The 23836-nt window shown below is 60.6% G+C and overlaps 2 protein-coding genes across 2 annotated transcripts; both read left to right on the top strand.

The window, feature by feature from the left end:
• The first annotated feature begins 461 nt into the window (after positions 1–461).
• DPH1 (diphthamide biosynthesis 1) lies at positions 462–19255 on the top strand. Its single transcript, XM_071574861.1, has 12 exons — positions 462–546; positions 1936–2088; positions 4377–4440; positions 11834–11955; positions 13627–13781; positions 14427–14548; positions 15750–15818; positions 16577–16733; positions 17678–17778; positions 18053–18131; positions 18423–18554; positions 18860–19255. The coding sequence occupies exons 1-12, from the start codon at positions 498–500 to the stop codon at positions 18935–18937; spliced, it is 1281 nt and encodes a 426-aa protein (XP_071430962.1). The 5' UTR covers positions 462–497; the 3' UTR covers positions 18938–19255.
• A 44-nt stretch (positions 19256–19299) lies between these two features.
• OVCA2 (OVCA2 serine hydrolase domain containing) lies at positions 19300–21751 on the top strand. Its single transcript, XM_071574862.1, has one exon. The coding sequence runs from the start codon at positions 19387–19389 to the stop codon at positions 20071–20073; it is 687 nt and encodes a 228-aa protein (XP_071430963.1). The 5' UTR covers positions 19300–19386; the 3' UTR covers positions 20074–21751.
• Positions 21752–23836: the final 2085 nt, after the last annotated feature.

A 23836-nucleotide genomic window follows, 5' to 3' on the forward strand; every position in this document is an offset into this window, starting at 1 on the left:
TGCTGTCCCCACTGTCCCACCGAGGGTCCCGTTATCCCCCCGGCAGCGCTGTTGTCTTTACTGAACTGCCGGGGGATCTCCACGACCCGTGGGTCCCTCCTGCTCCACGCCTCGCAGAGACTTGGCTTCTGCCCCACGATATGAGTAGGGGCGACATATGGACCGCTCCTCATGACAATGTTCCCGATGCCCCTGTCCCGTCCCTGTGTTAACTTTAGGACCGCCAATCCCGGGGCTGTCAGCACCGGGAGAGATGAGACAAAGCCACCTCCGCGACGTGAAGGGGGAACAGCCCCGCCATCGCATCGCTTGTCACATCCCACTGCACACCCATTGTCCCGTCGGAACCGCGCCGAGCCCCCTTGGTCCCCCCTGCGCCGTCCGTCCCGTCGGGGCCCGCCGGTCCGTTCCTGCACTCGATCTCTCGGGCGGCGACTGCTCTGGCCTCGCGCGGGGCTCGCTTGGTGCTGCCTTCGCGCCCCCCGTGCGCCACAGCGATGGCGGCGCCCGTGCGGGGCGGGAGCGCGGCCGGGGGGCCCGGCGCAGGTGGGCCGGGACCGGGCGGTGCGGGCTCCGGGGGCCGGGATCGGGGCGGTGCGGGCTCCTGGGGCCGGGATCGGGGCGGTGCGGGCTCCCGGGGCCGGGGCCGGGCGGTGCGGGCTCCTGGGGACGGGCGGTGCGGGCTCCCGGGACCGGGGCCGGGCGGTGCGGGCTCCCGGGGCCGGGGCCGGGCGGTGCGGGCTCCCGGGGCCGGGATCGGGGCGGTGCGGGCTCCTGGGGCCGGGACCGGGCGGTGCGGGCTCCCGGGGCCGGGATCGGGGCGGTGCGGGCTCCCGGGGCCGGGATCGGGCGGTGCGGGCTCCCGGGGCCGGGATCGGGCGGTGCGGGCTCCCGGGGCCGGGATCGGGCGGTGCGGGCTCCCGGGGCCGGCCGGTGCGGGCTCCCGGGGCCGGGATCGGGCGGTGCGGGCTCCCGGGGCCGGGGCCGGGCGGTGCGGGTTCCTGGGGCCGGGCGGTGCGGGCTCCCGGGGCCGGCCGGTGCGGGCTCCCGGGGCCGGGATCGGGCGGTGCGGGCTCCCGGGGCCGGGCGGTGCGGGCTCTCGGGACCGGGACCGGGCGGTGCGGGCTCCCGGGGCCGGGATCGGGGCGGTGCGGGCTCCCGGGGCCGGGATCGGGGCGGTGCGGGCTCCTGGGGCCGGGACCGGGCGGTGCGGGCTCCTGGGGCCGGGGCCGGGCGCTCTTTCGTTACTTCGCCGCGGGAGGCCCTGCGGGCGGCGGGAGCGGCCGAACTCGTGCACGGCTCCGCCACAGTCCCACCTCCCCCGCCGCCGGCCTGGCCCAGCCGGCCCTTTGTCGGTTGTCCCGTGGGCCGTGCGGGGAGGGTTTGGTGGCTCATGAGTGCCGGTGCTGGCTGGAAATAATGAATAATCCCCCTGCTGTCACTCCCCCGCCGCTCTCTGGCATCGCCGAGATGTAGGGGGGCGGCTGCTGGCGGGGGGCGGCTCCGGGATGAGGCTCCCGGGGATGGATCAGCCGCCGCTGGTGTTTTTTCCCGGTGGGATAACGGGATGTCCTTGTTGGGGAAGGAGGGACGCGTGCGGGTCCCGCTGGGTGCTGGCGGGTGAGCCGTGCGGGGCTGTGCTGGTGTCCCCTCGGTTTGGGGACAGCCACCCTCACTCACGGGTTTCACATAGTTACAGTGTCGCTTTCTGGGCTGACCCCCATTCTTTTTCCCCAAAAGAAGTAGCAGCCACGTGCTCCCAATGTGAGAGGCAGGACCCCACCTCCTTCTCTGCTTGTCCCTGCCTGTTTGAGCGTAGAGACTCCTGCTTGTCCCAAGGGCTGGCGTGAGGACAGCAGGAGTGCTGCTGGCCCGTGGGCCACAGGGTGCTCTGCCCTCCTGGTCCCTCCCTTAGCCCCCTCCTCTGTCCCACAGCCAGAGCCCCCGTACGACGTGTGGCACAGCAGATCCCCGAGGAGATCCTTGGAAATGTGGAGCTGCAGGAGGCGGTAAAGGCCCTGCCCCAGAACTACAACTTCGAGATCCCCAAGACCATCTGGCGGATCCGGCAGGCCGGGGCCAGGAAGGGTGAGCACTGACCTGAGAGAGGGGAGACTTTGGGGCTGCTGTGCCGCCCCCGCCCCGTGGGGCACCCCTGGGGCAGATGAGGCTGGGGCCAGGGAGGTGCCAGGCTGCCTGCAGTGCCCTGGAATGCTCAGGCTCTGTCTTGGCAAGCTCTCCTCCCCTCGAGGTGGGCTAATAGATCTGTATCTCTGGATTATAATCACATTGGACAGGACAGGTTGGGCTGCACGGACCTGTCAGCCTGGAGATGTGTCTGGGATGCTGGCCAGGTCCCTCCTGTGTTCCTGTCCTCTTGCCTCTCCCTGTGTTTTCCTGACATGCTGCTGGGGCTGGGAAGGGGAAGCCCAGCAAGGTTGGGCAGCAGGGCAACTAGTGGGCAACCAAGCTGTGCTCTGGTCTGAACCTTCCTTGGGGTCCTGTGCGGGTTGTATAGCCCTGGAGGGGTGGAGAGTGGCATTGGTGGCCTCAGGAGTGGTGTCAGGGCTTTCCCTCCCAGCCTGTGCATCCCACTAAGCAGTGTGAGACACTGCAGGCATCAGAGCATGGAGCCTCCCCTTCCACCCCTGAATGTCACCAGTGTCCCCACCCTCACTTCAGATTCAGGCAGGGGCTGCTCACAGGGTTGTGGGGCTGCAGGGGCTCGGGGCAGAGTCAGGTCTGAAATGCTGTATCCACCTGGAAATGCCTCTGCCCACTGCCACCGAGCTGGCAGGGCTGGCAGGCATTGTGAGGGATATTCAGGGAGCTGAGCTGGTCCTGGCTGTGGGGTGGGAGGGCCGGAGGCTGTGGGGCTGCTCCGCCCTGACCTGGCTGTGGGCTGGGAGGCAGGGCTGGATGTGTCCTATCAGGACATGGCAAGGCTGCCCAGCCATGCAGCTCTGGCTTTCCTTGCTGTGTTTTGCTGCTTGGCACCTCCTAATTAAATGTAAATATGTGGCTGAGCCCATCAGCCAGCCAGCCGTGCCGGGATTTAAAAATCTGTGTGTTCAGAGCCCAGCCAGGGGCTCATTGCTGGGGCAACGCAGCCTCCCGCTGGGCTGAGCCAGCCCTGCCTGTGCTCTGTCTGCAGGTGGGTTTGGGGGGCTGGGGTGGCACCCTCTGGCCCCATCGTGCTGTGTCAGTGGAGAGTGACCCAGCCACCTCCTGCCAACCCTTTGTGGGGGAAGGCAAAGCTATTTGTAGGTCTGGAGTGGAGAGCGGTCCCAAATGGGCCAAAATGGTCTCATATGGGCTGGGAGATGCTGAGACCCTGAGCTGTCAGCACTGCCAGGTCAGGCAGGAGCTGGCAGAGCATGTGCTGCTTTCCCTGGGCCCTGTGGATTGGAACAGGGTGGAATTAGCCCAGTTTGAGCCAGGTCTTTACACAGCTCCACACTGGCCAGCAGGCTGGGCCTGACAGCACAGGGATTTTGCTGGAGGGGGATGTGGAGAGCATGTTTGGATAGATGTCACTGAAGCTGGGATATCTTGTGGGTTTGGGAGGTGAAACAACAACAGGATTAATGGGACTTCCTCCATTCATTTTCCCCATCATAGTCCTGCCTCCTCCCTACCACCCCATGAGGGCTTCTGGCTGGACACCAGGCACTGGGAGGCCCAGCTGGTCTTTGGAGGAAAGAGGACTATTCTGAGCTGCCAGGAGGGAGCAAACCAGAAACATCATTTGTTGTTGAATAAATTCCTGCTAAGGCACAATGCTGCATCGTTGCTGGTCACCCTCCTGAAATGGGGAGAGAAGCAGGAAGGGAAGGTATAGAGAAGGACAGTGAGGATGATCAAAGGTTTGGAACAGCTTCTGTATAAGAAGAGATTAAATAGATTTATATCCTTTAGCTGGAAAAGAGGTGAATGAAGTGGGATATGATAGGGATGTAGAATTGTGAATGATGTGGGGAAGCTGAACAGGGGATGATTATTCACCCTCCTTGTACTGGGAGAACCAGGGGACATGTTTACTTTATTAGGAACAGGTTTAAAATAAACAGAAGAAAGTATCTTTTCCTGTGCAGCTCGTAATTAAAATCTGGAACTCATTTCTGCAGGGAGTGGGAAAGACCAGCAGTGTCAGCGGGTCCCCAGAGGGATGAGGGAGGGCGGATATGGCCTGAAGCAGCACAGGGAGCACCCCGGCTGCCAGAGCCACCAAGACTTTTGGCCAGTTTCTGGCTGTTTTGGGGAGGGTGGCTCTGTGGCTGCTGCTCAAGCTGAGTATGTTGGCCCTGATGACCAGGTCCCTGCTTCAGTATGTCCCTTCCAGCTTCTCCTAACCCTGGGGCTGTTTCTCTTCCCAGTGGCCCTGCAGATGCCAGAAGGGCTCCTCATGTTCGCCTGCACCATCGCAGACATCATTGAGCGGTAAGACCATGGCTTCTTTTCCATGCTTCCTTCCTGGACTCCAGAGGCTGGCAATGGGGTGGGGGCTATTGCTGGGAATGGGGTGGCCACTGGGCGGAGCTGCCTGGGCAGGATGAGGCCCAGGGCTATAGACAAGAGAGTGTGGAGAGCCCCAATGTGGCTGCACTCATGGGGCACAGCCAGACAGCGCTGCTGCCCTGTGGCAGGTCACATAGACATGCTGCCAGCCCTGGGGACAGTGCAAGCCCAGCCCTCGCCGCTTGTCTTCTCCTCCCCTTGCTGCTGTGCTGGGAGCTGCTGACAGGCTCAGCGTGTTGGGGCCCCTGCAGGGGTGCTGGAGCCAGGGAGCAGCCGTGTTAACAACCAGCTGACACCAGCCCGGTGCCAGCACACTTGCCACAGCAGCACTGCCAGCCAGGAGAGGGCTGCCAGCAGGGCCACCACTGCAGTACAGACCTGTCCCCCTGCCCCGTGGCCTCGTTCTGTGTCTGCAGCCATACTGCCCAGCGTGGAGCTCAGGGGCAGCCTGTCTGGCTGGGGAGGCTCAAGGCCACGGTGAGGGCATGGAAGGGGTCACTGCAAGCGACTCCTGCTGGGCAACCCCTTCCCCAGGGCTCCTCACTTGTTTTTTTTGTGCTGCTCGGGGCGGAGGTTGAGGCACCAGAGAGTTGCTGGGCTGTGCAGTGACAGCAGATGCAGGCACCTTGTAGAAATTAGCCGTGATCTTTTTACTGCTGAGTGCATCTCCCTGCCTGCCAGCGGCCCCCTCCCCAGCCCCTCTCTGTTTTAGCACAGTGAATTAGTGGTAATAGCACCACGTGCCTCGTCTGCCATTGGGGTCGTGGCTCTCATTAGCAGCTGCCTTCCCGGGGCCAGCAGGCTCCCCTCTCTGCTGCCGGAGCCGAGCAGCCGCTGCCGCGCCGCAGGCTTTGTCTGTGCTTTGCCATCGCTTCCCCTGTGGGGCCACGGCAGCCCTGCTCTGGGTGGGAAGGTGGGCGTGGGCAGGGGACGGGTGTGTGGGGCAGGGAATGAGTGCAAGTGTGGGCAGATCTACGTGGGTTTGTCCCTTTAAGTGGAGCTGCCTCCTCTCCGGCTTTGGCACCCAGCCGCTTTCATGTCTCCGACTTCAAAGGCAGCGGATTAAGGGGCTCTTTTATCTGAATGAAACCTTAAGCCTCTCTTCCCGGTGCATGGTGGATTCCAGGGTGCTGAATGCCAGGGTGCCGTGGAGGGGCTGTGGCAACACTGATGGAATGGTGGTTGGATGGGGGGATGGCCTCAAGGCTGGCTGGGAGGCATGTATCCTTCCCTCGCTGCCACCATGCAGCACCTAGAGGCACCCCAGTTGTTGGTCCCTTGCTGGGAGCACTGGGTACCATCTGTGATTCTCGCTGGGGATGTGGCAGTGCAGGGTACCAGCACTGCCAGCTGGAGGACTGTGGCTGTGGGCAGGAGTGAGCCCAGCCCTGTCCCTGCTCTCCTGGGGACACACTTGGGACCCAGTTCCACTGCCAGAGGTGAGTCAGCAGGTGGCCCCGTTAGTGCCTGCCTCTTTCTGCTATTAATATTCATCGCCAGCATTAATGTGGAATCGCAGCTCGGCCGCTGCTCCTGCTGGCCCTTCTCACCCGGTGCTGGGGCCGGACGAGCCTCTGACGTGACGGGAATGACTGCAGCCTCGTGCTCTGCTGATGGCTGCTGTGGCCAGCCTGGGGACATGGGCTGGGGGTACCATCAGCTCTGGGCTGGTATGTCCCCTTCCCTCTGGTGGCAGAGAGAATGCAAGGGCTGAGCATGCTGGGGCTACCTGTGCCCCCATGGGGAGCATTGCTCAGTGTGCAGCCCCTCTCCCCAACCCATCCCTGCAGCCTCCTGCCCTGTTCTAGCTGGTGGGAAGTGGTGTTTGGGGATGCCAGTGAGCTCCCCCTCCCCTGTACGTTCTGCTGATGGCAGCAGAACCATGCCCGAGGCTGGTGCCCCTGGGGTGACAGTGCCCATCCCCTTGTGTTCTGGCTCAACCAAAGCCATGTCAGCTGCTGCTCAGATGGAATATTTATCCCTTCTGCTGGATCTGCCTTTTAATAAAATATTTGTGCTGTGGCCTGGCAGTGCTGGGCAGAGCCGAGAGCAGGGATGTGGCTCACTGTGTTGCAGCATGGATGGCTCAGGGAGGACACAGTCCTCCATCTGTCCCCATGCAAGATGATGTCACTGCATCCCTCACTGCAATGTGGGAGCCCTGGTGGGACAAGGAGAGGGGGGGCTGCCACTGAGGCCTGGCTGGGCTTCCCGGTGTTGCACTGGTGCTTGCCAAGCCCCAAGGGGCTGCAGGGATGAAGATGTAGCCAAAGTGTCACAACTGCTGCCAGGAAGGCTGGTGGGGTTCCTATCCTGGAGCCTTTGAAATCGAGAGTGCACTTGGAGCATTGACCGGTGTGAGGCCCAGTTAATTAGCGTTAATAGGTTTGTCATTGTCAAAGCTGTGCTGTGGAGCAGCCAGCTGCGGGAGGGGGCGGCGGGGCCGGGGTCTGCCGTGCTGCTGGCACCGCATCACGACGCTCTCGCCGCACCTTCCAAATTGTCTCCATTTGTCACGGCTGATGTAATTCGGCAGAGGGTAACTCGTGCTGGGGGGCGGCAGCGTAGAGAGCCACGTGGGGGGATCTCGGGCTACGGCTTGGGCAGGGGGCAGCAGCCCAGCCCACCTGCTGTCGTGCCTGGGGGGCGGCAGCTGTGCCCCCTGCACCACCAGCTTGCAGTGGGGGCTGTGGAGCCGGGAGTGGAGCCCTGCTCCCCTCACTGCTGGGGCTGGAGCAGACGAATCAGCTGGGCTCTCTGTGCTCTCGGCTGGGCTTATGATTCCATGTTAATGAAGTCGGCTGTCAGGCTTCGCAGCTGCTGATCCCTCTGTCTCCTCCTGCCGAGATGGGACGAATGGCTCCTGCTAATCAGCTATGGCTTGGTGGCAGGGACGGGCAATGTCAAGAGGGGCCAGGGCTGTCCTGATGCCTGCGCAGGCTGTCCTGCCACAGCCTTAACAGCTCCCAACTCCTGATGGCTTTTGAGCATCCGTGTGGGGCAGTGCTGGAGGTGCACAGTCCATCCCAGTGACTGTGCTATGGTGTGCCCAGGAGCATATAGGGGCTTTTCAGTGACAGGGAGTCTTGAATCATCTCTGGCAGAGCAGTAAAGAGTTAAAAATCTATGCATACAGGTCAGCAGCTGTGGCAGAGCTTGAAATGCCCCACTGTGTCCAGGAGAAAACAGCCCCTGATGGCTGCTGTGCTTGGCAGTCGCTGGTACCATAGCTAGTGTGCCCAGCAGGTTTCCAGTGCCATGCAGGCACCAAGTCCCATGGCCAGAGAGGTCTGTCATGTGGCAGACAGTGTGGCACTGAGTGCTGTGGTGAAGCTGGCAGCATCACCAGGAGGTCCCAAAGGGCCATCCTGGGACACTAACAGAGGTCAGGATCCAGCCTCACAGTGCTGTGACTCTGCTGGCCAGTGCTGTCTTCCCTTCTGCCCTTGTCCTTTAAGCACAACCTGGAGGCTCTGGCAGAGTGGTGCATGCTGTGCAGGGGAATTTAATCACCATCATTAACCACACACAACAGCATCATTAGGAAGAATGAAGTCCTCACTTCATTGAAGATGTTTAAAACCTTCTTCCCAGGTGGTGACTGCTCGAGGGGGACAAGACAGGGGAAAATGTATGAAATCTATAGGGCTGTCACCTCCCAGGGTTGAGATGAGCCAGTGCAAGTGTGGTGCCCACCAGCACATGCCCCATGCCACCTCCTCCACAGAGCTCTGTGGCCTGGCTATGGTGAAGAAGAAACAGGCACCATTTGGGTGCAGAACACACCTGGTGACTTTGCCACCACCATACACTGGCCCTTGGTTTGCCTTACTTTGTGGTTTTTTGCAGCTACAGGGCCAGCAAAGCTGGGGTACCCCAGGATGTGCCCCTTGGGATGGTGGTGTTGGCTCTGGCACCTCCAGTGAGGGCAGAGTAAGAGGTCCCCTCAGGCAAGGAGACCCAGCCAGAGGTGTCTGCTCCTGATGGGTGCAGGAACACCCACCTCCCCCCATCCTGACCCACTTGCAGAAGCTCAGCAGGGCCCTGTGATTGCCCAGCTGCAGTGGGCCTCTTCCAGTGCCGATTGCAATAAAATTGCAAGCTCATTACTTTAATTATGTGCAGCCTTCCTGTGCTAATGAAGTTGGGAGTGTGGTAATGGGGCTTGGTGATGGGCTTCTCTGCTAATTAAGCACATTGTTCGCTGCTCGGGGCTGCACTCGGCCCCCCACAGCCCAGGACAGCAGCATCCACCAGTGTCCTGGGACAGACTGGGTTTGGGTACAGGGCAGGCAGTGAGTGTGGAGTGATTGTGGGGCTTTGCCTTTGTCCCAGAGCCAGGGCATGAGTTATTTGAAGGGCCACATGCAGGTGAGGCAGGTGGCTGAAGCAAGGAGCTGTCTGCGCCATGTCCCTGTTCGCAGCAGGACATGCAGGCACACCAGCATCTCAGTCCTGGTTCCGTCCTCCAGTAGGTAGCCTTGTGGTGCCAGGACCAGCCCCTCTCAGCCTGGTCGCCTCGATCCCCTCCCCACCAAGGGCTGGTGGGGCCAGGCATGATGGACACCCCAAGGCTGAGGACTCCTCCCTGCTGGGGAGAGCAGCTCTGCTTCATGGCTTGAGAACCAGCGCTGTATCATTCTCACATTGCCAGGGGACCTCGCCTTCCTGCCGGCAGCAAACAGTCTCATCCGTTTGTTGATGGGCTGGGGTAAATCAGGACTGCTCCAGCCAAGTGCCAGTGCTCAGGTGACAGGGTGTGGCCACCCCATGCATGTGTGAGCCTCTTGTGTGCCTGTCTCTGACCCAGCATTTTCAGTCCTCAAATTGTCCCTAGGTCACTGTCACCTCCGTCCTGCACTCGCCAGGGGAGAGTGAGGCTGGGAGGCTCTGGGGGTACCAGTGTCTGGGATCGGGGCTGGGACCTGGCCCACCTGGGCATGTGTCCTGCCAGTGATGGGCATGGCGCTTTGTAAATGGGATTTTGGGAGCCATCTGTTTAAAGAAGGAGATAATGAATTAGGGGGAGATGCGAAAAATGCTAAGGCCAGGCGGTTTTTCAGAATGAACCGGGTTTGCAGGACGTAAAAGATGAATAACCTCCCCACGTGTTCAATATTCATGAGCTCCCAGCTGTAGTGAGTCTCCGTGCTGGGTGGGGGCATCCCCATCGCTGCGTCCTCCCTGCCAGCACACACTGCTGGGACCCACCCATGGCTCCACTGACTTCCAGGGACACAAAACACCCACAAGGATGCTCCCATGGCTGTCCCCTGCCCTCATCCTGGTCCTATCTGGTGGATGGGCAGCTCCCCAGCCCGTGTCAGAGACAGGTGCTGCTAATTGACATTTCCTTCCTCTGTAGTTTGATGAAAGACTCTGGCGACACCGAACTGATTAAAACATCAAGGGGAGGCCCTCGTGCTTGCCTTTGATTTGTCTTGGGGGATGATAACTGCTCTGCTCGACTGTCCAGCCCTGCCGGAGCTGGTGATCCTGGTGCGTGCCATGCCATCTGGGTGCCTCTCCTGTGGCACCACCAGTCTCCTGGCACCCCTCCAGCCTTGCTGGCCACAATGGCAGTACCATTGGTGTCCCTCCTCACCAGGCATCATCCCGTAGGCTCTTGGCTCAGCTGTGGCTCTTCTTGCCCGTGGGCCAGTGGCCGTGTATCTCTTGGCTGCAGCTCCGCACACCGGGCAGGGGCCATCGGTGCTTCTGCCCTCCTCCCTCCACTGCTGCTATTTCACTTTCTTGCTCTTCACCCCCAGGGACTTTCTCTGGGGTTTGGGCCAATTTGCATACATTTTAATCTATAAAAAATTAAGCGGCGCTGGCTGCCGCTCTGAGTCAGACCTCCCCGTCCTGAATCTTAAGGAGCTGAATAATTTTCCACTTTTGCTGAGATGTGTGGAGTCTGATTCATGTTCATCTCATCACCTCTCATTAGAGGAGGGGGCTGGGGGCTCGAGAGGGTGGGAAGAGCCTTCTCGAACCTTCACTGGCAGCCCCCTGCCCCACGGCGTGGCCATGCAGGCAGTGGAGGATCCATCCTCCCATCTGGGCCATGCTGGCAGGGAGGGATCATTGAATTTGGGAGCTGGCAGAATCTGGTCCGTCTTCTGACACTCCCCAACTGCATCCCCAACCCTTCCAACCCTTGGAAAATTGTGTGGAGTGGGAGATGCCCAGGCTGGATGCGGGAGGTGAGGATGGCTTTGCCCCCTCTCTGGGAATGCTCCAGCAGAGCTACTCCCCTGTCCCCCTCCCCAGGCGGTGATGGATAGGCCGGAGCTGTTAATATTCAGCACGCTCCACCATTTCTCCACCTTCTGCCATCTGCCCAGCTCTGCCCACCATTTCTATTCTTGCCACCGACATAACGCTCCCTGCCTGGTGCCTGGGGGGAGCACAGGACCCTGGCCTACAGCCAGCACTGGGGGTGACACTGTGCCAGGGCCCCCTCCTCCCCCAGCCCCATGCCAGCAGCAGGGGGTACCCTGCTGGCACCAAGCTACAGCCGCTGATGTGGCCTCGAGTAAATAAAGAATTAGCATCTGGTTTAAGCATCCCCTCCAGGCACCAGGCTTTGTCATCACAATACCTGCTTTCCTCTGTAAGCTACCATGACCCCTCCCTGGGAAGGCTGCCAAGCTAATAATCCCCCCAAATGGTGATACAAAATACCCACCAAGGTGGTGCCTTCGAATCATGCCAGAGCCGTGGCTGTGCTGCTCAGTACTGGGGAGTGTCACTCTGCCCACTGGCTGTCCAGTGCCAGGTGGGCTTGGCATGGAATGCCGGATGCTCTTCCTGGAGCACATCCAGCTTGGCCAAACTGGCACGAATGGGTGACACAGCCAGGTGCAGATTAGGGTGCACTGGCTCTCACAGTGCCCAGGCATGAGGTGGTGGAGGCTCAGCCAGCTTGGCTGGCACAGCTGGAGATGCCACTGTAGCTGTTCTACCCATCCTGGTGGATCCAGTCCCCAGGGCTGGCTGGTGGAAGTGGCAGCACCGCATTGTGCCGGGTCTCCCTCTGCTGCTCTCCCTGCCGGAGCATTAGGAAGCTGGCAGCGTATTGTTTGATGAGTGGATAATCCGCTGAATTGCAAACAGCTTTACCCAATTGAAGAGGAGGATTACCGCTCTCCAGCTTAATCATGTTGACATCTCGGAGAGTAGCCAGTGCTTGTCTTCTTTGGCACGTGGTGCAATGGCAGCGCGGGATCCCCCAGTGCCACGGGGCTGGGGGGCAGACCCTGGGCTGTGGTGACACAGCCGGCCATGACCTCACTGCTGTGCCTTCCCGCAGGTTCACAGACGCAGAGACGGTGGTGATGGGTGATGTGACCTATGGCGCGTGCTGCGTGGATGACTACACGGCCCAGGCCCTGGGTGCTGACTTCCTGGTGCACTATGGACACAGCTGCCTAAGTAGGTGACACTCAGCCCTGCGGCAGGGCTGCCAGAGTGGCTGTGCGTGGCACTGTGGAGGCTGTGCTGCTGCCACCATGCCATGGCAAGCGGCTCCCCGCCCTGCTCAGCATCAGCCTGGAGACTTAGTGCCAAGGGCTAATCCCTTCCCAAAGGGATTTCTGTTCTCCAGCTTCAGCTTCTGGCTTTATATTGGCCCAGGCTGGCTGGGTGGCTGCCTGTGGGCAGGATTTTGGGTGCAGCAGGGCATGCTTGTGCTTGGCTGCTGCAGTGCACAGATCACAGCCCTGTGCCCAAGAGCAGAGCAACAAGGCCATGGCTTGGCAGGACCTCATTAGCCCAGGAGCTGCCAGTGGCAATGAGGCTGCTCTTGCCTCCCCACCCCACCTCCCTGGGCTTTGAGAGAAGTCAGGAATGATGGCAGAGGGGAGGAGGGCCTGGGGGTCCCACTTACCCCGGGGCTGGGAAAGGCAGCTCTGCAGGTACAGTGCAGGCTGGGCGGGGAAGGGAGGAGGAGGCTGTGTGCTCCCCAGGCGGACAGTACTCTGGATCCAGTTGCCATGGAAACTGCGCTGCTGTCCCAGATGCTGCTAACTTTGAAGTCCACCCAGGATGGAATCAGCCCAAAAATAACAATAAGACACTCTGGGTTTTAAGGTGGATCTGCAGAATTGCCATAGCGAGTGGTGGGCATGTGCATCCCTACTGCCACCATGCTCCCAGCACCTGGCAGCCCTCCTGGATGTTTATGGGGTTGTATAAATGGGTTTGAAGAATTGCATCAGGCTCCATATGAAATACTGACTCCCCAGTTGAGAACTCAGTCCTGAAAGCCATGTCGGTGAGAGTGTTCATGGTGATAAATATCTGTGCTAGGTGCTTTGTTACGGAAGGAGGGTTATGGGCACCACTGGAATAGGGAGTATAAAACTCCTGTTTTGTATCCTGCTGCTCATGAATGAACAGCAGGAAGGGGAGGAAAGCACCGTATCCATTGGGCTGCTCCGGTAAATGGGAGTCACATCTTCTAGAACTGCTCCCTGCAGGGACAGGCAGGCACTGCCAGGCTGACTGTCACCAGCCTAGCTGCCACCTGCTGCTCATGGCCTTGTGGCCCTTGCCTGCACTGGGTTGGGTGGGCCACAGGGCACCCACAGGGCGCTGGACTCCTTCCAGGCTGTCCACAGTGCTCCTGTAGCTAGCCTGGCTGATGGTAGGGCACACAGACACTTGCCTGCTCCCTCCCAGCCCCACGTGCCCCACAGGAGGGAGTAATTTGCACTTAATTGTGATCAGGTGAAGAGCACCAAAATGGGAAGTGAATGCGGAGCTGCAGATCGATGTGGACTCTGTGTACTTTAATTATTCACTTCATCGTGGTGACAAAGGCTTCTTAGCACTGGGGGTAATTAGATTTGTGTTCATTGATTCCCCAGGCTGCCATTATCTGGAGAGAAACATGCAGGTGCTCTCCATGGATCCCGTCTGCAACCCCTGCCTGGGGTGCCAGCACAGGCAGAGAGGTGGCACAGCTCACCCTGCCTCCACCAGGGCAGTTGGGGTTCAGGAAACCCCACCAACATCCTTTATCCCCCAGCTGCAGGAAGCAACAGCCTGGGCTCGCTGGAGCCCTGGATGTACCTCACACACCCTCTCTCTTCCTGTCGCCAGTTCCCATTGACTCCACACAGGGGCTGAAGATGCTCTACGTGTTCGTGGACATAAAGATTGATGCATCCCATTTTCTTGAGAGCATTCACTTCAACTTTGCGGCGGGCACCTCTCTGGCCCTTGTCAGCACCATCCAGTTTGTCTCCACGCTGCAGGTGAGATGAGATCCCTGGCAGTGCATGGCACAGGATGGGGCTTCTGTCCTGCCTTGGCCCCTGGCTCAGTCCTTCCCTGTCCCAGCTGCAGGGTGGGAGCAGCTGCCCTGGGGTGCCCATAGTGCCGATTCCCCTCTGACGAGTCACTGCAATAATATGCTGCTGCCGTAATGTTGATCCAGTACTTTGTAATAACTCTGATCAATGTTTCATGGCGGCACCCCTGCCTGGCTCCCCCGGGAGCTGCTCTGTAAATGTCAGGGCAGGCAGTGGAGCACTTGGCATTTTGATGCAGTGCCGGCAGCGGCCGGGGAAGCTCCGATGGGTCTGTCTGTCTGCCCCTGAACGGCCGGCTGGGCAGGACAGGAGGAGATGAATGAGCCTCTTGAGCCATGTCTATCTAAACACGGGACTATCCAAGCATTAAGCCTTTTTCCTTGTCTTTTAATTGATATGTTGGTTGAGCCTCAGTGAGCATCCTGGCTGTGCTGGGTTGTTACTGGTGCTGCCCCAAGTAGGCTGGCTCCCCTCTGCTGTTCTGTGCTGGGTTGCAACAGGTGAGACTGTCAGGGCCAGGGTGTCCCCAGGGGTCTTCAGCCACCCTCTGTGCCGTGGTCTATCCCTGCTGACCTCCGTCTCCTGCAGGCAGTGTCACAGGAGCTGCGCTCCCAGTACAAAGTGTGTGTGCCCCAGTGTAAGCCATTGTCCCCAGGAGAGATCCTGGGCTGCACATCTCCCCGGCTCGCCAAGGGCACAGATGCCATTGTGTAAGTACCTGGGGTCTTCCAGGACCCTCCAACCTGACTCAGTCTTACCACCCTTCCTGTACCCCCTGCCAAGCTTCGGGCAGCGTAGGGGGGTGGTGAGGGACATCCACGGGCTGGGACAGGCCCCCTCCAGCTCTTCACACTGCTTTAAGTGGCGTGTGCTTGTAGCACAGAGGAAATAATTGAGTCGTATATCAGAATAGATAATAGATGGAAGGGCGGGTGGATAATTGGAAAAGACAAATGACCAGGGCCCAACATCACAGCAACATTAATTTTATTTAAGGACAGCAAATTAGAGGGAGCACTTCGCTTCCTATCACCTAATTATTTTAGGTAATGGAAATGCTTAATGTACTGTGAATACAGTGTGCTGCAGAATAAATAAATACAAGCACCCCACCCTTGGGGGGAGCTGGGGAGCCCAGGTGTGGGTTTGAGCCCTGCTGAGCTCGTTCTCACCCACACTCCTTGGAGCCTACAGTGCCAATGCCTGTCTGAGCGTGGCTGTGCAGGGATACAGGCTGGGCACGGGGTCAGTGGGAGCTCTGGCTTCACCTTGAGCCGCACCAGCTCTGCTTTCCATCTCTCCAGGGGCATCAGGAGCAGGCAGGGGTGGCCAGGCTGGCATTGCATTGGTGAGAGCAGGTCCTTTCCACTGACACAGGAACAGCAGTGCAGTACCAACTGGACGCCTTACCTGCATCCTCCCTGCGTTATTATTTTCTTCTTTGCGCCGTCTCTGGGGCTAACTTTTGCAGACAAATTAGCTTTGATCTCCCAAAATGTCATTCTCCAATTAAGGGCAAAATCTAGTCAAGTTTTACGTCTGAATTCATTTTCAAAGCCCTCACTCCATTAGGGCAGCTGAATGAAAGGCTTTGAAATGTAATTGCTGACTTGAAATCCGATTAGAAATGGAAGCAGCAACGTCTAGAACCAGCCATTGAGATGAAGCAGCTCCCAGCCACCCTGTGCTGGTGTGAGCATCCCTCTTTGCTCTGAGCATGGCTGCGCTCCTGCCTCGCCATGCAGGGGGTTGCACAGAGAGCCACTCATGCCTGTGCCTGCTGCCCCTGGGCCCCACCATAGGAGCTTGGAGTCCTGGCCTCTCCACACACTTATGGCTTGGGAAACGGTGGGCATGTGGATGGGTGCCTTTGTTTCCCATGTGTCGTAGCTCTCCCTCCCCTCTCGGCAGGTATTTGGGTGATGGGCGCTTCCACCTGGAGTCCATCATGATTGCCAACCCGGGGATACCTGCATACAGGTATGGCCACACACTCCAGTTGCCAGCAGCTCCATGGAGGGGAGCACCCCAACTCCTCCAACACACTGGGGACCAGCTGTCCCCACCATACACACCAGAAGCACCCCATACTGCAGGGCTGGGCAGACAGCTGCCTGCAGCAGGCTCAGGCAAGTGAGAGGCCTCAGGGTGGGTGAGGAGGTGCAGCAGGGAGATGAACATGAGCCATTTAGTCCAGCTGAATATAAACATTTTGACAAGTACCTGTGAAAGCTCGTGGAGGTGCAGCCATTAAAGCCCGGCTGCTGCAGGCAGAGGCCATAAAGCGCTATGATGAGGCTGCTGAAAGCAGATGAAATATCAGGAGTGAAAGGCTGGGCCCATTTGGCAGAATCTGAATTTCCTAGTAGGTCGTTTGTTACTAACGGGAGGCGCACGTCAGGTTTATGGCACTGGTGAAGCTGCCGAAACCTGAGTGGGATTTGATTAAAATTCTCCTCGTCAAACAAAGCAACAAATCAAATATTTCTTCATAATTGATGAGCTAGGATAGTGGGGAGCTGAGCGTGGAGTGCAGAGCTCAGGCTGTGCTGGGTGTTGGGGTGCTGCGTTGGGACACTTGTCCCTGTCCTTGTCCCTAACAAGCTGTTTGGGTCCTCCTGGCTGACGACAGATGCTGTGGGTGGCAATTAGTGCTAATGAGAGACAGACATCATTTGGGGCCAGCATGGAGGGGGGTCAGGTGATGGAGCGCGTGTGAGCCTGGCTGTGCTTTGCAGGTACGATCCCTACAGCAAGGTGTTCTCCCAGGAGCACTACAGCCACGAGCGCATGCACCGCGCTCGGCAGGACGCCGTCCGCACCGCCGCCAGCGCCCGCTGCTGGGGACTCATCCTGGGCACCTTGGGGCGTCAGGGCTCCCCCAGAATCCTGCAGGTACCGGCCCTCTCCCCCATGGCCCCCGCTGGGGCACTGGGCACTGCTGCTGGGCATGGGAAAGAACTGGTGAGCGATGGCACCACTGGCACAGTGTCCTCGCTGCCGAGGCGAGTGTGGGTGGACATGGCAACCCATCACTGGCCACTGGCCCCAGTCTGCGTGCCCCTGAGCTAAGTGAGCAGGGCAATTAGCAGCAGATGAGGGAGGCCAGGCAAGGGCTCATTAAACCTGCCCCTTGGTGGAGAGAGCTGGCTAGTCTTGGAGACCCCCATGCCCAGACAGCTTGGCAATTAATTCCCTGGGTTTGGTTTAATTGGATGAACTTCTGATCAGGTTAATCATCCCTGCTCAGCTGCTTTACTGGCGCTTTCTGCACCCCAGCTGGGTGAGGGGAACAGACAACAGAATGCCCCATGGGCCTAGGGTGCCCTGCTGACACTCAGAAATTTTGGGGTAGCCGCATGAGCAATTTGGGTAAGTGCAGGGACCAGTGGGTAGAGCAGAGCAGCAAGGTCTCTGCAGCTGCTGGTCCACAGGAGCAGGACACTGGCATGGCCACAGCTGGCTGGGCAGGGGACATGGAATGCCAGCTTCAATGGACGAGGACATCCCTGGCCCCTCTCCTTCTCCTGCAGGTTCCAGCCACAGCCAGCCCATGGCAGGCAAGCATCCCAGGGCAGGGAGCAGCTAACGAGAACAGATTGTTGTCACTGAGCAGTAATTACTTCGTTAGGCTGAGGCATGTGCGGGGGAGAGCTGGGTGCCAGCCGGAGCCATGGCTGCAGTCCCTGACACTGTGCCTGGCCCACGACTGCCAGGGGACACGGCAGTGGGGCTGAGCTGGAACCCACAGAGGGTCTGATGGACAGGAAGGTGCTGTGGGAAGGGCTTGAGGGGCTTGATGGGGACCCTAAACCCCCTGGTGCCTTTTGCCCCCGCAGCACCTGGAGTTGCGTCTCCGTGCCCTGGGCCGGCCCTACGTGCGGGTGCTGCTGTCTGAGATCTTCCCCAGCAAGTTGCAGCTCTTCCCAGATGTGGATGCGTGAGTGCTGCTGACCCCGCTCCAGCCCCGGGGTGCCCCATCCCTGTCCAGGTCTCTGACTCCTGCTTGAAGCCATTCCTGCCATACCTGTCCTGGGTTAGCACTGTGCCTCCCTGCACAAGCTCTGCCCATGGGGCTGGGAGGGGACATAGCTGTTCTTACCATGGTGGCTCTGGCACAGTACAGATCTTGTGGGGGGCTGCTGAGGGGCTTCACTGTGGCTTCTTATTCCCAAAAGGCACAGCCCTATTGTTGTCACATGTGTCCCTTCCAGGTGGGTGCAGGTGGCCTGTCCCCGGCTCTCCATTGACTGGGGAGAAGCCTTCAGCAAGCCGCTGCTGACACCTTATGAGGTGAGCACCCTGCTCTTGTTTTTTGGGGACCCGTCCTGATTTGGGGTGAGGTGTCAGAGCAGGCTTTGGGGTGTTGCTGCAGCCAGCAGTGTACCCTCTTCTGTCTGCATCTGTGCACTGTCCAGACATGCTGCTGGGATATCCAGTCTCTTGAGAAACCAGTGGGATTCCCAGTGTCGCAAGCTTTGCTCCAGCAGTGCCCCGCCCGGCACACCAAGCCACTGCTGGGACGACTGCCCGCCCCCTGTCACGGTCACGGCCTGGGAATTCAGCTACCTGTCCCCTCCACAGGCTGCAGTGGCTCTCCAGGACATCGAGTGGCAGCAGCCTTACCCGATGGACTTCTACGCCAGCGAGTCCCTGGGCCCGTGGACGGCCAACCACGGCGGCACGCAGCCCCCGCGGCGCGGGCGGCCGGCACGGGTGGGTGGGCAGCGGGGTCACCGGGGCTGCGGGTCCCGCTCGTCGCTTCCATCGCGGTGTCGGGAGCGGCGGTGGGAGCCGCGTGCCCAAAGCGCCCCCGCGTGGCTTCGCTCCCGCCGTGCGGGGCTGCCGGAGCCCCCCGGCACCCGCAGCGCGGAGCGCCCGCCTGGCCCCGGGAGAGGGGGCTCCCCCCGAGGTGCCTCACGGGGTGCTGTGCTCTGAGCCCGGGCTGGCTCATGGAGGGCAGGCAGGGGATGGTTCATCCCTGACCCCGTGACACCCCCTTAGCCCCGCTTTCTCTGCAGGGGAAGCTGCCCGCGGCGCCCCCAGCCCCGCCGGAGGGTGGGGAGCAGCTGAGCACCGGGGACTCTGCAGCCTCATGAATGCGGCCTGCACCTGGTCCTGCAGCCGCCACACTCCAGGACCCGGCGTGGGCAGAGGCGGGGGGCACCGCCGCCGCCTCCTGCGAGGGTGAGCACCACCGGGGCCCCCGGTACCTGCGCTAGAATGGATGGGGACGCACCCCGTAACTCGATGAGACCGCAGCCCTCAAGGACCGCCCCGAATGGCCGCGGGGAGTGACGCCCTGCAAGGCCAGTCCGCGCTGCAGCCCTGATCGCACCGGGGGTCCCGTCCCCGGGGTCCCGTCCCCTCCCGTCGGGTCCCGGTCCATCCCCTTCCAACCCGCCCCGCCTCCCCTCTCCTGCCCTGCGCCCTCCCGCCGCCAGGGCGCGCTCCGGCCCCGCCGCGTCTGTCCCGCCGCTCCTCCCCGCGGCCAATCAGCGCGCAGCGTTTGGGCGGGAGGCGGAAGTGGCCTCCCGGTGGGGCGGCCATGGCGGAGGCGCGGCCGCTGCGGGTGCTGGCCCTGCACGGGTACCGGCAGAGCGCCCGCCGCCTCCGACAGCGCACCGGCGCGCTGCGCAAGGCCCTCCGCGGCCGCGCCGAGCTGCTGGCCGTTGACGCGCCGCACCCCGTGCCCGCCGGCGCCGAGGACGACCCCGACGGGGACGACCCGCCCCGCGGCTGGTGGTTCTCGGGTCCCGGCACGTTCGAGGCGGGGGAGGCGGCGGCGGCGCCGGTGGGGCTGGAGGAGTCGCTATCGGCCGTGGCGGCGGCTCTGGCGGAGCACGGGCCGTTCGACGGGCTGCTGGGGTTCAGCCAGGGCGCGGCGCTGGCCGCCATGGTGTGCGCGCTGCGGGCCCGCGGCGACCCGCGGTTCCCCGTGGCCTTCGCCGTGCTGGTGGCCGGGTTCGCCAGCCGAGCCCCGGCACACGCACACTTCTACCGCGAGCCCATCGCCCTGCCCACGCTGCACGTCGTGGGGGACACCGACGCCGTGATCGCGGCCCCGCTCAGCAGGGAGCTGGCCCAGTGCTTTGTGGAGCCGGTTCTCCTCGCCCACCCCGGCGGGCACTTCATCCCTGCGGCTGCGGCGCAGAAGGAAGCCTACCTGGAGTTCCTGGAGCGCTTCCGCCCCGCGCAGGGCCAGGCCGAGCCCCCAGGGGTTGGGGAGGCTTGAGAGCGGCTGTGCAATAAACGGGGCTTTGGTGAGCCACGCGCGGCCCCCCGTGCTGGTGACACATCAGGGTCCCCGTGTGTGCACAGAGCCCTCAGCAGCTCCCTGCACTGCTCTGCTCTGCACTGCCCACCCAGGGCCCGGCTGCTGAATGGTTCTTCATCTCACTTTTATTGCAGCTTTATTGTGTACATGAGTACATATGTATATAAAATTATATACATATATATTATTACACATGTATGTAACATGTTGTATGACACGTAGTGTGACTGTTTGGGAGTTGAAGGCTGGACAGTGACGCTGCTCTGTGTGAAATGATTCCAGAGACTCAAGTAGCTGTTCAAAATCAGGGTCCCTCAGCTCAGCCATAGGAAGTCTCTGCAGATCACTGAGCTCATGCAGCTGTTACCCCCCAAAGATTCTCGGGGTTTAGTATCTGTTAAGCCAAGCTTCCAGCTGGTCCAGATCTGGCAAACCCTCACTCCTGGCTGGTGTTTATTTCAGGAATGAAATATCTGCTGGTTCGCTGTGTGTGTTGAATCTTCCCTGCACGCAGTGCCTCCATGAACAAGAAAACCCTGTCACTCTGTTTCTGCAGATGTGTTTCTGATAATATTTTCCAGAAGTGCAGGGAAATCTGTATTGCTGCTACAATTGCAGGCGTCCTGCCTGGCTGCTGCCCAGTGCAGAGCCAAGGTAGGCCAGGCACCAGTCTCAGGCTAGGGCTGTGCTTGCAGGTCTTCTCTAACCATGGCTTTCCTTGAGGGTTTTTAGTTGCTAAAAGGAGAAATTGAGTATAAATTCTTCATTTTCCCCCTGCTTGAGCAGCGGAGCAGTGCGGTGTCATCCCTGCAGGGGCCAGAGGATGAGAGCAGCAGGCAGAGGGCCAGAGCCTGAGGCCCTTCCCGTGTTCACTCAGCTGGGAACAGGCCCAGCAGCTGCTGTGGGTTAAACCAATGCAGCAGAAACGAGCGGGTCTCAGACTTGTCAAGTTTTTACCCGTTGGTTTGTGGCTGGTTACACAGCAGCACAGTGGTGGTGGTAGGAGGATGGGGAATTTTGGGCAGTGGTGGCTGACTTTACCCCTTCAGCTGGGCTATGTCCTGGCTGATTTTAAGATGTGGGGTGTCCGCACTTCTTGGTGGCCATGCCAGGGACACCAGAGGCTGGTTTGGGAGTCGGGCTGCATCTTGAGGCTGTGTGCCCGGCTACAGCAGCTGCTCTGGCCGAACACGTTGACCAGCCGTGGCAATTCACGGGCGCCTTCGCTCTGCTCTGCCCGTGTTGAGCCCGGGGCAGCCGCGGGGGGCCGGCCGAGCTCCGGCCCTGCGGCGATGTCCGGCACAGCGGCTCGCCCCGCGGGGCAGGCCCGGCAGCCGCGGCCCCCGCACCACCGGCCCCGGCAGCTCCCGAGCAGGGGGAGGGAGGCACCGGCAACGCGCTGGCGAGGGGAAGGGAAAGGCGCCCCGGGTGCGGCGAGAGAGCGGCGCGGTCCCGGCACTGCAGGCAGCTCCCTCGGGTGGGCTGGGGAGGGATGTTGAGGGATGGGAGACCCGAGCTGGAGCGCTGCGGTACCTGCCTCTTCCCAGAGTCTGCGTAAAGATGCCTCCTGCCGGGCGGCTCCTGTACCGGTTTAAATAAATTAATAAAAACAGATAAACTCGTCCTTCTTCCGGGGGAGGTTACTGTGTGAGCAGTGGGAGGAGGAGAGTGCCTCCCACGGCTGTCACTGGTGTCCTCACCTGAAGGAGGGGTTTGCCATGGAAATCCTGCCCTCTCCCTTTTCCACTGGTGAGGCGCCTTCGGGCTGGCCCTGCCTCTCTTGCAAATCCAAGTACGTTCTTGCGATGCAGCCACACTCAGCTGTCTGCAGTGGGGAGCCTGAAGGCATGACTGAGTGATGTCCTTCCTTCCCTCATTCACTGTGCTGATGGAGAGTTTCCTGTTCTCTCACCCGGCATGGCCCAGGGGAGTTGCTTTCCCCCCAGAAAATAGCATGGAGCAGTTGCTGCCCTGAGAGGGAGTGATGGAGTGAGCCTGGGCTCTGGGTGGCAGCCATGCCATGGCCTGGGACAAGAGGGCCCTGATACAGCCACCGGTGTTACCCGGCAGCACGAGAGCCTGGCAGTTGTGGCAGGGGGAATGTCATCCTCCTTCTCCCCAGATGAGCCCTTTCCATACCCCAGCACAGCCACAGGAGTCACCTGCATGACCCCAGAGACAGGTAGGGCCCTGCTTATGGCCACAGGGCTTGTGAGAAGCCCGCCATGGCCACGGGGGGCTGAGACTCAGCAAGGAAGGGCTTTGCTCCCCCCTTCTGGGTGAACAGGACCCCCAACCCTCTCCCAGTGTCCCAAGGAGGGTGGGAGAAGATCAGCACAAGCAGAGACACTGCCAGCACTGCTGTCTCCCCACAAACTCCCACCACCTTTTCCCCCAGTTCTCTGTACCCCTTCCCCCTGTGTCACTGTCAGCTTGGGGTCTCTGCTGCCCACTCTGCCAGCCCACCCACATGGGGTACACCAGGCACAGGCAGGGACTTCCATGGGCAGCGCTGGAAAAGGAGATGTCCCACCAAGCCTGGCATCAGATTCAGATCGTGGCAGGGTTTCAGCCTCACTCATCTCATGCTCTTCCTCCCTGTCTCCCCCAGCAGGGACTGGAACTGGCATGCAGAGAGGGCGCTCTGGGAGAGTGATGTGTTTTGCAGCCTGTTGCACGCGTGGTTTCCCCCAGAGCTGCCTGGCCCCTGCCTGCGAGGAGGCAGCAGCACAGGCAGGGGAGAGCCAGGGGCCATCCCTGGGCCCCGCTGCCAGAGCAGGACTAAGCCGTTGGGAACAGCCCCCCCTTCCCTGCTTCACCCGCAGAAGCTTCCAGTTGTGGCTGAGTCACTCCTGCTGTAGCTCCTTCTCTCCTTGTTTTGGATGGAAGTTTTCCATGGAAACCCACGCTGGGCCGGGCCGCGGGCTGGGATAAACACGGCTGAATCACAAAAGGCTGTTTCGCCAAGAGCTGTCAGATGGCAATAACAGTGTGTGCGGCCAGGGGGCAGCTGCCCGGCCCTTTGGGAGGGGCAGCAGCAGCACCTCTCCCTGCACCCCCCACCGGCCATGCTGGCTTAGCCCTCCTCAGACCACCCCAAGTGCCCACACTGCCGGCATGCCACTTGGCAAAGCCAGGAGTGGGTCACAGGCTTCAGCTAGAAGTTTTCTGGGGCCACGTGCTTTCCTGGAGACGCACAGGGAAATCCTGCCTGGGACAGTACCTTGGGCCCCTGGCTGCAGCCCAGTCCTCAGCTGTGGGTTCTGTAGGGCCACGGCTGCTGGAGGTCCCAGAAAGACGCCCTCCCACTCTGCTGGCCGTGCACAGGAGTGTGTGCTGAGGCCACTGGGAGCATTGCTGAGGTAAGGCAGTGCTTGTGCTCTGCCTGTGCCTTGCTGAGCATCATTCCACCATGAAAGTGACAAGTAGCAAGTCAGCCATGGCAGGGGCTGTGGTCTTCCTTGGCACCATAATCCTTCCCAGCACTGCTGTGATCTCAGTGCTGAGGAGGGACACAGGAGCTGGATGGCCTCTGTCCCTCGAAGCTGATGGCTGGCCCCGGGCCCAATGGCTTGGAAGTGCCATTGGAAGACAAGTCCCGATGTCAGGAATCCAGGATATTTTTATAAGGACTCTGGAAGAAAAAACTAATTCCAGGGTGTCAGCAGGAGAGACTTAGCCTTCAAAACAACAACAGCACAACTGGAGCCTTCCCAGGCAG

Source organism: Pithys albifrons, chromosome 21 (genome assembly GCF_047495875.1).
Source record: "Pithys albifrons albifrons isolate INPA30051 chromosome 21, PitAlb_v1, whole genome shotgun sequence".
NCBI classification, from domain to species: domain Eukaryota; kingdom Metazoa; phylum Chordata; class Aves; order Passeriformes; family Thamnophilidae; genus Pithys; species Pithys albifrons.

Excerpts from the sequence above, each read along its gene's own strand:
- DPH1 (XM_071574861.1), top strand. The coding sequence starts at position 498 with ATGGCGGCGCCCGTGCGGGGCGGGAGCGCGGCCGGGGGGCCCGGCGCA. Across the intron at positions 547-1,935 it reads GGCCGGGGGGCCCGGCGCAG|CCAGAGCCCCCGTACGACGT; the intron begins GTGGGCCGGGAC and ends TCTGTCCCACAG. Across the intron at positions 13,782-14,426 it reads AGTTTGTCTCCACGCTGCAG|GCAGTGTCACAGGAGCTGCG; the intron begins GTGAGATGAGAT and ends CGTCTCCTGCAG.
- OVCA2 (XM_071574862.1), top strand. The coding sequence starts at position 19,387 with ATGGCGGAGGCGCGGCCGCTGCGGGTGCTGGCCCTGCACGGGTACCGG.